The following is a 13579-nucleotide window of genomic DNA, read 5'->3' as shown; positions in this document are numbered from 1 at the left end:
CAGGTACTCATTAATGAGGGCTTTAATTTGAATTTGTGCTGGTTCTTAAGAAACCACCATAACTGTGAGGGAAGAGTATGTCAGCATTAAAAGGAATCCACGATGCTCCAGGATAGAGGCCATTTGGCTTGCCAGACCCAGCTGACACTCAGTTCTACCAGAACATCAGTCACTTGAACAATCTGAACTTCTTCAAATACTGGCTCACTTCTTCCTTGGGGTACGGCCTCAGGGCAATGCATGTGGCAATATTCTCTGGCTGCTCGAGCCACAGCATGTGGTCAATGCTCTTCTGCTGCAGGGTCTCAGCCAGCTCCTTCAAGGTGGTCTCATCAGCAGCCTACAAGTTGCAGAGCACACAACACAGACTAATGACCCATTTAGGAAGTGTCAGAGGGTCACAGGAAAGGGGAGGGGCTCTGTGACTGGAGCTGTGGCTCCACCAAAGAAAGTATAGCAACAGTTGTGTCCATTGGCTTGCTATTTCCTTTCTTTGGGATTTTACAGAAGTGGCTAGGAAGGGGCTGAGAAGGAGGCTTGACCCCCTGTTAATAAAATGCAATTTTCTTTTTCGTATTGAATTCTGCTATATAGTTCCTAGTCTCCTATGGCTGGTGCCTACTGAAGCTCCCCCTCATCCTTCTCATCTGTGACTCAGCTGACCACTGGAAAGATTTCTAAAATTACACATACTTTCCTTCTCCCTCTCTCATCCCCTCAGACCCAAGCCTAAGTTGATGCAGGACACATCTCTCAACTATTTGATGTAAGAGGGCTCAGTCTACTGTGGGCAGTACCATCCCGAGGCGAATGCGCCTTAACTGTGTAAGTAAGGTAGCTGAGAAGGTCAGGAGAGCCAGTCTACAGTGTTCCTCTGTGCTTTCTGCTTCAAGATCCTGCCTTGAGTTCCCGCTTTGGCTTCTCTAGATGATGGATGTAACCTGTAAGGTAAAATAAATCCCTTCCTTCCCAAGTTGATTTTTGGCCATGGTATTTATCACAGACAAAAAGCAAACTAGAATGTTGTATTATGCATGCACACTGAGGATAACTTGTAAGATTTGGTTTTTTCTTCCCATCAAGTAAGTCCAGGGATAGAACTCAGGTGGCATATGCCTTTACCCAATGAGCCATCTCACCAACTCTTTTTAATCTACCCTATTATATGCTTTTTGGTCAGCAGAATAGGATCTAAGGCCAATAGGATCTTGACCTGGATAGAAACACAACTTTCTGAAATTCCAGGAAGATCTAGGAGAAGGCATTCTGGTGGAGAATATCCTATGGTCCTAACCCTTAAGAGAGAGTCCAGGCACCACACACCTTTAATCTCAGCACTTGGGAGGCAGAGGCAGGTGGATTTCTGAGTTTGAGGCCAGCCTGGTCTACAGAGTGAGTTCCAGGACAGCCAGGGCTAAACAGAGAAACCCTGTATCTAAAGAAAAACAAAAAACAAAAAAAAAAAAAAACCAAAAAACAACCCCCACCCCAAAAAAAGAGTCCAGGAGCTGAAGAGGTGGCTCAGTGTCCAGGGAATACTGCTCTTCCAGAGTTTGGTTCCTATGCACATTGGGTTGCTCACACTGCCTATAACTACAGCTGTAGAAGATCCTACATCCTATTCTGTCTTCCAAAGACATCGGCACTCATGTGCATCTACCCCACAGACACACATACCTACCTACACATAATTTAAGTAGATCTTAAAAAAAAAAAAAAAAAAAAAAAAAAAAGTTAATCCAATGGGTATGTGAAGCACTCCTCAGAAAGCTGAAAGCAGATGTAAACATGTAGGTTGGCACGTTAGTCCCTTTGGCCATTGTTCCTCCATTCTCACCCCCTTGACTGTGTTTTCCTGCAGAAAGATTTCTCTAGAGAAGCAGGTACTATGTAAATGACAGTTATGAGACTCGAGACTCAGATCTTCTGAAAATTGTATGCCTTTCCCCGCTCACTGAGCATTTTTCCTTTTAAATAAACTGCCTCTATTTCTTACTAACCATATTTATTAAGGTAGTGGGAATTTTAGGCACAGCTTTAAAAGGCAGATTGGTGTGCGGGTATAAAGGGCCACGCTTTCCCAGCTTCGCCCTCCCAGGGATCTAAGGGACACTGGAACAACCAATTTCTAGTGAACCCTGTTGACAGTAGGGTCTGTGTCCGCGCTTCACAGTCATGCTCTGCCCAGGGGACAGTTCACTGCGTAGCGGCTAAAGCCGCAGACTATTCCCCAAACTCTTAAAGATCCCTCCAACGATCACGCCGCACGTATCTCCGGAAGTTAAGGACTGCGCCCGAGAGCAGACCTACTTCCGGCTTCGGCACCCCATCCCTTTAGCGTCCCTCCGGATAATCCCCTACGCCTCACCTCGAGAACCACTTTGCGCATGCGCCCCAGCTCCCGGAGATAAGCTGCTGTGTGGGGATGGTCTCGATGAAGGTGCAAGGCTGCTGTGGCGGCGTGACAAGCCTGCGCTACTAATGCGCCGGTGGGCCAGGAAAAAGGAGCCTGCGATAGATCCTTTCGTAATACTAAGTACTGTACAAGGATCTGTGGCTCCACCCCAGAGCTTGCCATCTTCCTGATCATCAGACTGACCGGACGTACTCCGCGGTGCATGCTGGGATTAGTGTGGCGCTGTGGGCGCCACCATGTTTTTGTACGGCGGAAGCGCAAAGCACCCTGGGATCAGTAGGTTGCGTTGTTGAAGTTGCGCTCGGCGGGAACTCTTAAACTGGATCCTGAGTGAGGAAGCTTTGATGAGAAAGCAAGACCCGGTGGTAGACAGATTAGCATTACTGTACAGCTTCTTTGGGTGTTCGAGGAAGCCCGGCTAGACCAGAGTGGCCACGGTGGTGACAGCGCGGACAGGACTGAACAGTACAAGGCAAGGGAAGCCAGCCGGGACACTTGGCTTATCCCTGGACTGTCAGGCAATAGTGGCAGTAGACTGATGAATGCGTGTCTTTTCCTATTTACAGTTAAGGACCTTCGGGTCCATGTTAACCCTGCCCTGTACGCCCAGCATCGTAAGAAAAGACACCTGAGAACCGGAAGAGGAGATGGAGTCTGCAAATACTTTGTGTCCAGGCAGAGAGTGCAAAGGAGGTATTTATTCAAAGGGGGTTGGCCTTCCTGTACCACAGTAAGATCTCACTTTACAGGCTTTATTACAAAGGAAGGGGCATTGTAGGGCAGTAACTTTGGTGAATAGATATGGATTTGATTCAGGGCTCTCTGCCTTAATAAATATTGTGGCTTGGACATATTACAGTTCTGCCTCATTTTCTTTCTCCTTTAAACAAAACTTAATATGAGGTAATAAGCAACATGTGGGTTGAAATTGTTACTAAATACTAAAAGTTTGATGACTTAATTGTTAAAAATATGTTGCAATCAGGTGTAATCCATACTCTAGAACTAAATTACTATGTAATCCCAAATTTGGGTGGAACTTGCCATGATCTTCCTCCTCACCCTTCTGTGTGTGATCACACCTTGCTGTGACAAGTGGAAGTTTTTGAATAATCATCAGACTTCAACTGGTCATTTGTTCTCCACTTCCCTTGACATCTCTTCAATCCAAAAGATTGAAACATTTAGTTATGATTGTGTTGGTTTTCTCTTTCTGCTTGATAATTACCGCTGTTTATTGTGTGAACATGGAGAGGAACTGGACACAGCAGAGACGTGATAACTGCTGTGCTAAAGCTCCTGAGGAAATAAAAGAAGTTAGGAGTCAGTAACTGTAAGAAAAGCAAGTGAAATACAGTGGCACTGCATATCATGGGTCTCTCTTGATCTTATGTAAGGTGGGTTTTTTTGGTTGTTTTTTGTTTTTGTTTGTTTGTTTCTTTGTTTGTTTTTTTAGGAGATATACATTAGTAATTGATGTCTATCCTTGGGTGGGTAGATGAATGAGCCAGGTCTGGGCTGTCCCAAGACAAATGAAGAACAGATTTTTGTGAATGTGTATTCTTACGAACCCTACAAAGTAAATATTGGATCTGCTTAAGGAACCTAGTTACATGAGGTGAAGCACTGGACTTCCCTAGATTTCAACTGGGTTGTGGGAAGGCATGGAGAATCGTCCTTTCCCGCCCTAGATTCTGTGATAAGCAGACTTAGATGAAATGCTGCTGCATACTAAGCACGCAATAGGCAAATCAAGAGTCTCCTGTTCTCTTCAAGTGAGCGTACTAATTAGAGAGTGTTTTTACACCAGTGGTCAGCAGAGAAATTGATGGCCTCTGGTTTGGTTGTTCAGGCCTTTGGTTTTATAAATTTATGGCAGAACTAGTTGTGGTGGTGCATGCCTTTGATCCCAGCACTCTGGGCAGAAGCAGATAGATCCTGTGAGTTCAAGAACACCCTGATCTACTTAGTGAATTCTGGGCCAGACATGTGGGAAAGACCCTGTCTCAACAAATAAATAAATACATACATAAATAAACATATCCCAGATATATGAGATATCTATTGACTGCTTGTGGTTTTCAGCTTGGTGTGCCTGTGAAGAGGGAACCTCAGTTGTTGAAGAATTACCTCATCAGATTGGTCTATGCACAATTTCTTTAGGGCATTTTCTTTCTTTTTTTTTTTTTTTTAAGACTTATTTAAGGCAGGCGGTGGTGGCGCACGCCTCAATCCCAGCACTTGGGAGGCAGAGACAGGCAGATTTCTAAGTTTGAGGCCAGCCTGGTCTACAGAGTGAGTTCCAGGATAGCCAGGGCTACTCAGAGAAACCCTGTCTCGAAAAATCAAAAAAAAAAAAAAAAGATTTATTTATTTTATGTATATGAGTACACTGTAGCTGTACAGATGGTTGTGAGCTGGGAATTGAACTCAAGAACTCTGCTTGCTCTGGCTCTGCTCTTTCCGGCCCCTCTCCCTCTGGCCCAAAGATTTATTTATTATTATATGTAAGTACACTGTAGCTGTCTTCAGACACACTAGAAGAGGGTGTCAGATCTCATTATGGATGGTTGTGAACCACTGTGTTGTTGCTGGGATTTGAACTCAGGGCCTTCGGAAGAGCAGTCAGTGCTCTTAACCGCTGAGCCATGTCTCTAGCCCTTGATTGCTAATTAATGGAGGAGTGCCTAACCCATTGTGGGTGGAACTACCCCAGGTAGGTGGTCCTGGGTTGTATATGAAAGCTATCTGAGCATTGCAGGAAACCAGTAAGCTTGTTCCTCCATGGTCTCATCTTCAGTTCCTGCCCTGAGTTCTTGCCACCCCTGGACAGGTGGTCCTGGATTGTATTAAAAAATGAAAAAAACTGAGCAGGCCAGCAAGCATCATTCCTTCATCTGCTTTAGTTCCTGCTTTATGCTTCTGTCCCGGGCCCTCCTCATGGCAGACTGTAACCTGTAAGGTGAAATAGGCCCTTTTCTCCCTGAGTTGCTCCTTTGGGTCAGCGTTTAGCACAGCAAAGTGTTCCTTCTTGGAGTTTGCTTTGCCCCGGTCTGTCTGATTATGAAGGGTGTTATGTTTGTTTGTTCTCACTTTCTTTAGGTGTTTTAGCTCACCTGGAAAAACTAGAGGCTCAAGTGAACAGATCGAAAAGAAAGTCTGAAGAACCAACAGTTCATGAAAAGGAAAGTTCTGTGAGAACCAGGATTCGAGAACTGCAGCAACAGCGAGATGAGCTGAGGGCTGAAGTGAAGCAGCGGAGAGCCAGAGTGAGTAGAAAGGTGATGTTGGCTCTACTGGGGTGTGAAGATCAGCTACGAGCTGGGAGTCTTTGGGTCAATAAACCTGGATCGCATGCTTACCTGGAGATCATACTGAATTGATTTCAAGTCTGTGATTCATCAAATAATCAGATCTGTAACAGAATCTGTTATATCTGTAGCTATATCTAAGATATAGCTAAGAAGATTGACTACTAGCCAGGCAGTGGTAGTGTATGTCTTTGATCCCAGCGCTCGAAAGGTGGATGCAGGTAGATTCCTGTGAGTTCAAGGCCAGCCTCGTCTACAGAGCAAGTCCAGGAGAGCCAGGGCTATACAGAGAAACTCTTGTCTCAAAAAACAAAACCAAAAACCAAAAAAATATCAACTGCTAATTGTCAGGTAGTGATGAGGCAGGCAAGCTCTTAGTGTTCTTTGTAACAATCCCTTTGACCTTCTGTCATAGACACCTGAGCCTGGTACCTCAACCTCAGCAGATCTGAGCCGTTTGTAATTTTACCATTGTTCTGTTACCCGGTCTCAAAATTTCATAGCACACATTGGCCAGTCCTTTGTTCTGGTTTCAGTGGTAGCTGAGGTCCAGTCAGCAGATCTGTCAGATGTTCCTTTCTGTTGTCTTTGTACCTAGTGTCTCCTCTGCCTTGCATTAAGCATTATCAACATAAGTGCTAAGTACTTACCAAGTGGTTTGGATAAGAGGATAATTACAGTAGCTTAGTATTTCCATTTTTTCACTAAACCCTTCAGGGCTAAGACCATGTTACAAAATGTCACATTGTTTCCCTGCCCAAAGGCAGTCAGTCATCACTCACATGATGTCATCATTACCCATAGAGCCAGCCTTCCTGCTTTCTCCTTCCCTTCCTTCCCACTCTTCCTCTTTTCTTTAATTTGCTTTTTATTGAAGTAAAATATATAATGTGAAGAAGCTAATGAATGTCTTAAGGGAATACAACCAAATGAAAAACATAGGCTATGACAAGTACCCAGGGTTGTCCATTTGCCTCCTGGTAATCCTGCCCTTCAGTGTAGCCACTGATCCAATTTCTGTTACCAAGAATGGTTTTTATCGTTTTATCATTTTATCAAGAATGGTTTTGAGCATTGTTTTAAATCTTGCTACTTAGCCAGGCTTGACGTCACTCTAACCCAAGCTGGCATAGACCTTGCGGTCAGTCTTCTTGCTGTCTCAGCCTCAGAGTAAGTGTTGCCATACGCTGAACTTTGTACAGCTGTGGAGTGTCAACCCTTCTGTCTGACTTACTTTGCTGAGAGGCAGTCTGTACAGACGCAGTCACGCCACCGGCGCTGCCCAGCAGCTCTGTCTTATGACTTTACAGTTGACCTGTTCCATCGTTGACACCACCATGTGGGTTATTTCACCTTGGGTTCATTATGAGGATTGCTGCTGTGACATTCTTCAGCACTCTTCTATTAGGTACAAGCCTTAATTGAAGTTCTAGAACATGGAGCCTGCATATTAGCATTAGTGAAGTGCTCGTGCCCATTTGTGTTCCCAGCAGTAGCTATTGAGCAGCTCCCATTGTTTTGCAGCTTTACCAGTGCTTGGTGCTATCAGTTTTAGCAGTCTGTCATTATAGTAGTTCTTATTATGGGCTTCATTTGTATTTGACTTTTTTCTTGTCATCCTCATAAAGAGTGAAGTATAAGTGGTTTTTATAATGTTGCATAGTATTTGCACAATTTTATTAAGTGTTATTCATAATGTAGAGAGAATTTAAAGTGTACAAGAGTGGAGGTTATATGCAAATCTCTGGCCTTTTAGGCAAAGGACTTGAGCATCCATAGATTTGGGTATCCAGAGTGGGTTCTAGAATCAATTTCTCCTCGGTGCTATGTATTAGAATCTTGAGAATTTCAAGTATTTTTTCCGAGACCTTTGAAATAAATAAATAAATAAATAAGTAAATAAATAAATGTGTGTCATCAGTTAAGAATTTTTTCTTTACATATTTTGGGTTTGAATTATTTCCTTTAGACTATGGCTTGCCTTCCATTTCTGCAAATGGAAATCAGTTTTGAAACTTAGCTCTGTGTTCTTGTTTCATAAATCTTCATCTAACACCATCATGATGGTATTCTGTATAATTTTACACTTTGTAGTCTTTCAGAGATAGTCTTCCTAGAATAGATTTCGGTGTGTGTTGTCTCATTGTATGGTAGTTGGTTGTTTCTGGATTGTTTGGTTCCGTTGGTCTGTTAAATAGCAACCTTACTTTTTGAGAGCCAGATATTTTAGGCTGTGATGTGTGTGGTAGCTGCATAGCTCTGCTTTGTCTGTCTGAAAGATGTGTAAAATAGGCATGGTGTGAGCTGGTTAAACCTAATTAAAAACAAACAAAAAAGATCCTGTCGCTCGTGGTGGCACAGGCCTTATAAGGCCAGCACTTGGGAGGGGTTAAGGAGAAAATATCCAGAGTTCAGGTCCAGCCTGGGCTATAATGATACAATCGATAGTTCTGGTAACCCCTCAGGTGTTTTATTTTGTCTTTTAGATGTCTTTCCTAGTTGAGTGTTTTGTTGTACAGGTATACATTTGAAGGCTGGATAGGGTGCATATCTTTAATCCCAGTACTCTTGAGGCAGAGGAAAGTAGATCTCTGAGTTTGAGGACAGCCAGAGCCACATAATAGAGAGACCCTGTCTCATAAGAAAAAAGAAAGAAAGAAACAAAGGAAGGAAAGAAGGAAGGAAAGAAACTAACTTCCCACCTTATATTTGGAGACTAGAGATCAGTTTGGACATCATTTTTGTTCATACTTTAAAGATTATCTGTTATCTCTAGGACCATATTTTCATGATTAGTAATTAGTCTTATTGAGTGATATTCTTATTTGAATTTGCTTACTTGCTTTTCCACAATTTAATGTTCTCTGTCTTTGGTATTTGGTAGATTTATGTCATAATGAAGTCAGGTGTGATGGGTGTTCTTTATTTGGCTTAGTGATGCTTAAATTAGTACCTGAAATTTTTCTTTTATTAAAAATGTGACCTTTATCATTTCAAGTAATGTATCAGTGGCATTCTTTATTTCTGGGATTCCCATGAATACTGGGTTTTTTAGTTTGTGTGTTCATGCTTTCTATCTATACTGACTTTCTAATCTTATTTTTGCATTGATGCTTGCTTTGATAAATATAAAAACATACCTGTTTCATTTAACTACCTTTTCATTTCTTTTTTTAAAAATTTGATCTTCTTTCATATATTACATCCCTGCTGCAGTTTCCCTTCCATTCTCTCCTCCCAGTTCCCCTCTCCCTACGCCCCCCTCCTCTAGATCGACTCCTCCATTTTCCTTCAGAAAATGGTAGGCCTTCCAGGGATATCAACCAAACACAGCACATCAAAGTGCAATAAGACTAGACACAAACCCTCATATTAAAGCCGGACGAGGCAGCTTAATAGGAAAAGAAGGGTCCCAAGAGCAGGCAGTAGAGTCAGAAACAGCTCCCACTTCCATTGTTAGGAGTGCCATAAAAGCATGAAGCTACAGAACTATAACAATTATGCAGAAGGCCTAGGTCAGACCCACACAGGCTCCATGGTATATGTTTCAGTCTCTGTGAGCCCTGGTTAGAGCCCTGGAACTCTGTGGGCAATGTTCTTGTGGTGTCCTTGGTCCTTCTAGTTCCTACAATCCTTCCTCCTCTTCCACAGGATGCTTAGTCCACCTAATAATTGGCTGTGGGTCTTTATATCTCCTCCTATGAGTTGCTGGATGAAGCCTCTGATGACGATTATGCTAGCCTCTAATCTACGAGTATAGCAGAATATCATTAGGAATCATTTCATTGAGGTTGTTTGTTTGTTTGCCAGTTGTGTTTGGTTCTATCCTAAGTCTCTGGGCTATCCAGACTCTGGTTCCTGGACCTCTAGGTAGTGTCAAGTGTGGCTCCTTCTTATGGCATGAGCCTCAAGCTGGACCAGTCATTGGTTGGCTGGTCCCACAATTTCTGTGCCACCTTTACCCCAGCACATCTTGTAGGGAGGATGAATTGTAGGTAGGTTTTGTGGCTGGGTTGGTGTCCTAGTCGCTCCACTGGAGGTCTTGCCTGGTTACAGGAGATGTCTGGTTCAGGTTTTGTATCCTACCATTGCTAGGATTCTTTATTAGGGTCACCTTCATAGGTCCCTGGAAGTTTCCATTGCATGCCCCTTGTATCCCTGATCTCTACAAGACTTTTATCATGAAAGGGGTATTGGATGTCAAAAGCTTTTTCATCATCTAATGAGATTATTGTGATTTCTTTTTTCCTTTCAGTTTGTTTACATGGTGGATTTCATAACAGGTTTTTGTATGTTGAACCATCCCTACATCTTTGGGATGAAGCCTGCTTGATCATGGTAGATGATCTTTTTGATGTATTCTTAGATTCAGTTTGAAAGTATTTTATTGAGTATTTTTGCATCACTGTTCATGAGGGAAATTGGTCTGTAATTTTCTTTGAGTCTTTGTGTGTTTGGGTTTCAGGATAACTGGCCTCATAAAATAAATGTGGCAGTGTTATGTTCCTTCTGTTTCTGTGTTGTGGAATAATTTGAGAAGTATTGGTATTATGTCTTCTTTGAAAGTCTGGTAGAATTCTGTACTAAAACCATCTGACCTTGGGTTTTGTTTTTTCAGTGAGTTTTTGTTTTTGGCCTTTTTTGTTTGATTGGTTTTTTTTGGTTGGGAGTCTTTCAATGACTGCTTCTATTTCCTTAGGGGGCTATAGGCCTATTTATATTGTTTACTGGTCTTGATTTAACTTTGGTAAGTGGTATATATAAAGAAAATTGTCCATTTCTTTTAGGTTTTCCAACTTGTAGAGTGGCCGACATGACCTCTGGTCTAGCAGGGGGTCTCCATCAGAGTTGGAGGCTGGAGTTTCTGGCAGTTAGCCTGGCCTTTGGTCCAGCAGAGGTTCTCTGTTCTGACTGCTATATCCTGCGCCTGTTCACTGATAGGGCTACACCTGTGTAGCAGTTATCTGCCCATGGAATGGGGACTTGGCAGTAGGAAGGCAGGAAGGGATGACTGGTGTCTTTGGAATCTGAATGGAGGATGTGGAACGGTTCTGAGGTAGGCCTCTTACTGGCGTGGCCTGTGCTCGAGCCTAGATATCTACCTCACCTTTTCTTTTTTCTTTTGTTTGTTTGTTTGTTTGTTTCGAGACAGGGTTTCTCTGTGTAACCCTGGCTGTCCTGGAACTCGCTCAAAAGACCATGCTGGCCTCGAACTCAGAGATCCTCAAGAGTACTGGGATTAAAGGCGAGTTCCTCCACCACCACCCACTTGGCTAATCACATTTTTCCTTAATTGTTTCCTTTTTTTATGTTTTTGCTAGCTTCTAATTATTATACACAAGGGATTTCATTACATTTCATACACATATGTAATGTTACCTTCCCCTGTCCATACCTTTTCCCAACTTGTCCCCCTTCTCCTTTCATGTTTTTTGTCTTGTTTTTAAGGTAGTGACCCAGTGATTCTCACTGGGTGGCTGAGGCAGATGGAAGACCTGCTTACCGGCTTGCTCTCCTGACTTGCTTAGTCCGCTTTGTTATACACCCCAGGATGACTTGCTCTCAGGAGCTGTGGGCTAGATACCGCCCACAGTGGCTAGGCCTTTCATGTCAATCATTAATCAAGAAACTTCCCCACAGACTTGCCTCCAGTTTGTCTGATGGGGGCATTCTCTCAGTTGAGGGTCCCTGTAGCAGGATTTTTTCTGTCCAATTACTTTAAATATTAATACAACAAGAAGCCTGTGATTGGACAGGAAAAAGGGTGGTGGAGCTAAGAGTTGCAGAGAGAGGGAGTGACACAAGAGAAGGGAGGAGGAAAATGGAGGACAAACAGGACAATTCAGATTCCTTGTGGCTTTAAATAGCCACAGGTAGCTATAATATATAGGGATAGAATAATTGGGATAACTTGTCTAATCTAGGTGGGCAGCTTGTATCATTATCAATTGGCTTTGAAATTGTGTGGGCATCTTGTGAATTGAGAATTTATTGATATATAAATCTGACTGATTAATTATAAGCTTCTAGGGTTTTGATTTTACTGGGTTACTGGGAATTATGACAGCTAACCACAAGGTGGGCGGTCATTGGGTGGGGCTGACATGGCAACGAACCACCAAGTCTCGGGAGCTCCAGGCCAGAGAGTCTGTCAAGATGATAACACCCGGCTGGAGCCATGGGGCCCTCCAGTGCCCAGTGTAGCATGGGAAATTGCCATTCTTTTTATTATTTCCTGCAACAGTTCCCCTTTCAGATGACTCTAGAACAGTGGTTCTCAACCTTCCTAATGCTGCCACCCTTTAATATAGTTCCGCATGTTGTTGTGACCCCCCAACTATGAAATGACTTTTGTTGCTGCTTCATAGCTGTAATTTTGCTATGATTACAAATTGTAATGTAAATATTTGTGTTTATGACAGTCTTAGGCAACCCTGTGAAAGGCTCATTCAACCCCAAAGTGGTCTCAACCCACAGGTTGAGAACCACTGCTCTAGCTTATGTCCAGTCGGCACCAAGTTAATCAGGCTCATATGCTTGGTGATGTTTGGCAGGTTCTGAGCCATGCTGTCTTCCTCCAGAGACCTCCGTTGTGTTTGTCCCAGCAGGCAGCTAGCACATGGCTGCCTGGGAACTCTAGGGTGCAGCCCTTCTACAGCCACTTGGAAGTGTTGGGGACAGGTCTACCCTCTGCTTTTATAACCACCAGCAGTTTTTGGTTTAGTTTTTTTTTTTTTTTTTTTTTTTTTTTTTTTTTTTTTTTTTTTTTTTTTTAAATGTCATTTCTTAGACACAGCCATACAGTGCAGTTCTGGATTGGCAAGTGTCAGGTTGTATGCAGATGCGGGCTCCCTTTCTTGTGGGATCTTGGCTGCTGTGGTCGCAGTGGTCTTCAGTTGTTATCTCCTTGAAAGTAGGCCTTTCAGTGCAGATCATCAGGTGCTGTGAGGGAGGGGAGAACTTCAGGAAAGCCAGCTTCTTCAAAAGCTTTGATTTCTTTCTCTCCTCAGTCCTGTTTGGATTTTCTCTAATCAGGGTAGTTCATCTAGCTCACACTTATCCTGTGGAGAAAAGGAAGCCTGGTGTGTCTGCTGGGCTGTAGCTGCAAGTTCAAGTCTTGGGAGTCCTGGATCGCAAAGCCCTATAGTCTGGCTGAGGATAGCTTCTCTGGCTTCAGCTTTCCACAGCCGTCTGTCTCGTCCACCCTGTGCTCCTGCTGGACTTTGTTCTCCCCTCTTCTTGTTCCTCTTCAGTCTTCTCCAGTGCCATCAAATCCTGGTTAATTAGCTAGCAGTTCCTGCTCTTGATTCCTCACAGCATGGCCTACATCCTCTCTCTGCTGTCCATCACAGTACCCTGTGAGGTTGTGGTCAGGAAAACACCGATTTCTGATCCCTTACAGAATAAACTGCCTTTACTGTTACTCAGTCAGACGGTGGCAGGGACTTTGTGGTTCCCCGGTTGTAACCAGTCAGGTTTGCTACATATCTTGTAGGTTAAAGAACCTTCTGCCAAGGAAGACCCAAGCAAAACAGTGGTCAGTGAACAGGAAGTTCTGGAAAGGCAGTGGAGAAACATGAAAGACATTCTGCAGGCATATCGCTTTACAGGTAGGCCTTTGTTCTGATCTGATTGACTCGGAGTTAGTCGGCTAGCTGTATTATCAGTGCTAGGCTTGGTCTCTCAGAACACACACCACCATACATACCCAAGCTGACAGGCTGGTTTGTAGGCCTATAAGATCCACCTCTTTAGACAGTAAAGGATGGGTGGTTGGTGGCTAGCTAGAACCATTTCTCTTCACAGTCATTTGCTAGACCCTCCGCTAGAACTTTCTTTTTTTTTTTTTTTT

At 43.3% G+C, this 13579-nt stretch overlaps 2 protein-coding genes across 4 annotated transcripts in view; one reads left to right on the top strand and one right to left on the bottom strand.

Annotated features, from left to right (window-relative positions):
• Nucleotides 1-2642, bottom strand: Ptrhd1 (peptidyl-tRNA hydrolase domain containing 1). The gene is made up of 2 exons (XM_031355459.1): nt 2369-2642; nt 1-340 (listed from the first exon to the last, which is right to left on the bottom strand). The coding sequence occupies exons 1-2, from the start codon at nt 2618-2620 to the stop codon at nt 170-172; spliced, it is 423 nt and encodes a 140-aa protein (XP_031211319.1). The 5' UTR covers nt 2621-2642; the 3' UTR covers nt 1-169.
• Nucleotides 2305-13579, top strand: part of Cenpo (centromere protein O) — a 15242-nt gene continuing 3967 nt past the window's right edge. The window contains exons 1-4 of one of the 3 annotated variants that reach the window (XM_031355457.1): nt 2305-2888; nt 2983-3109; nt 5519-5685; nt 13223-13337. In XM_031355457.1, coding sequence (XP_031211317.1) covers nt 3064-3109; nt 5519-5685; nt 13223-13337 — 328 coding nt within the window. In that variant the 5' untranslated portion in view covers nt 2305-2888; nt 2983-3063. Of the gene's footprint in view, nt 2889-2982; nt 3110-3568; nt 3814-5518; nt 5698-13222; nt 13338-13579 lie in introns of those variants that run through there. The other 2 variants (XM_031355456.1, XM_031355458.1) reach the window with 2 other exon arrangements.

The sequence above is a fragment of the Mastomys coucha genome, unplaced genomic scaffold (genome assembly GCF_008632895.1).
Source record: "Mastomys coucha isolate ucsf_1 unplaced genomic scaffold, UCSF_Mcou_1 pScaffold6, whole genome shotgun sequence".
Lineage (NCBI taxonomy): Eukaryota > Metazoa > Chordata > Mammalia > Rodentia > Muridae > Mastomys > Mastomys coucha.
This window is presented reverse-complemented; position numbering and strand designations above follow the sequence as displayed.

Bases quoted from the DNA above. Each gene is read 5' to 3' on its own strand.
- Ptrhd1 (XM_031355459.1), bottom strand. From the start codon at position 2,620: ATGCACCGCGGAGTACGTCCGGTCAGTCTGATGATCAGGAAGATGGCA. The intron at 341-2,368 runs GTGAGGCGTAGG...TGCAACTTGTAG, and splicing joins TGCGCAAAGTGGTTCTCGAG to GCTGCTGATGAGACCACCTT.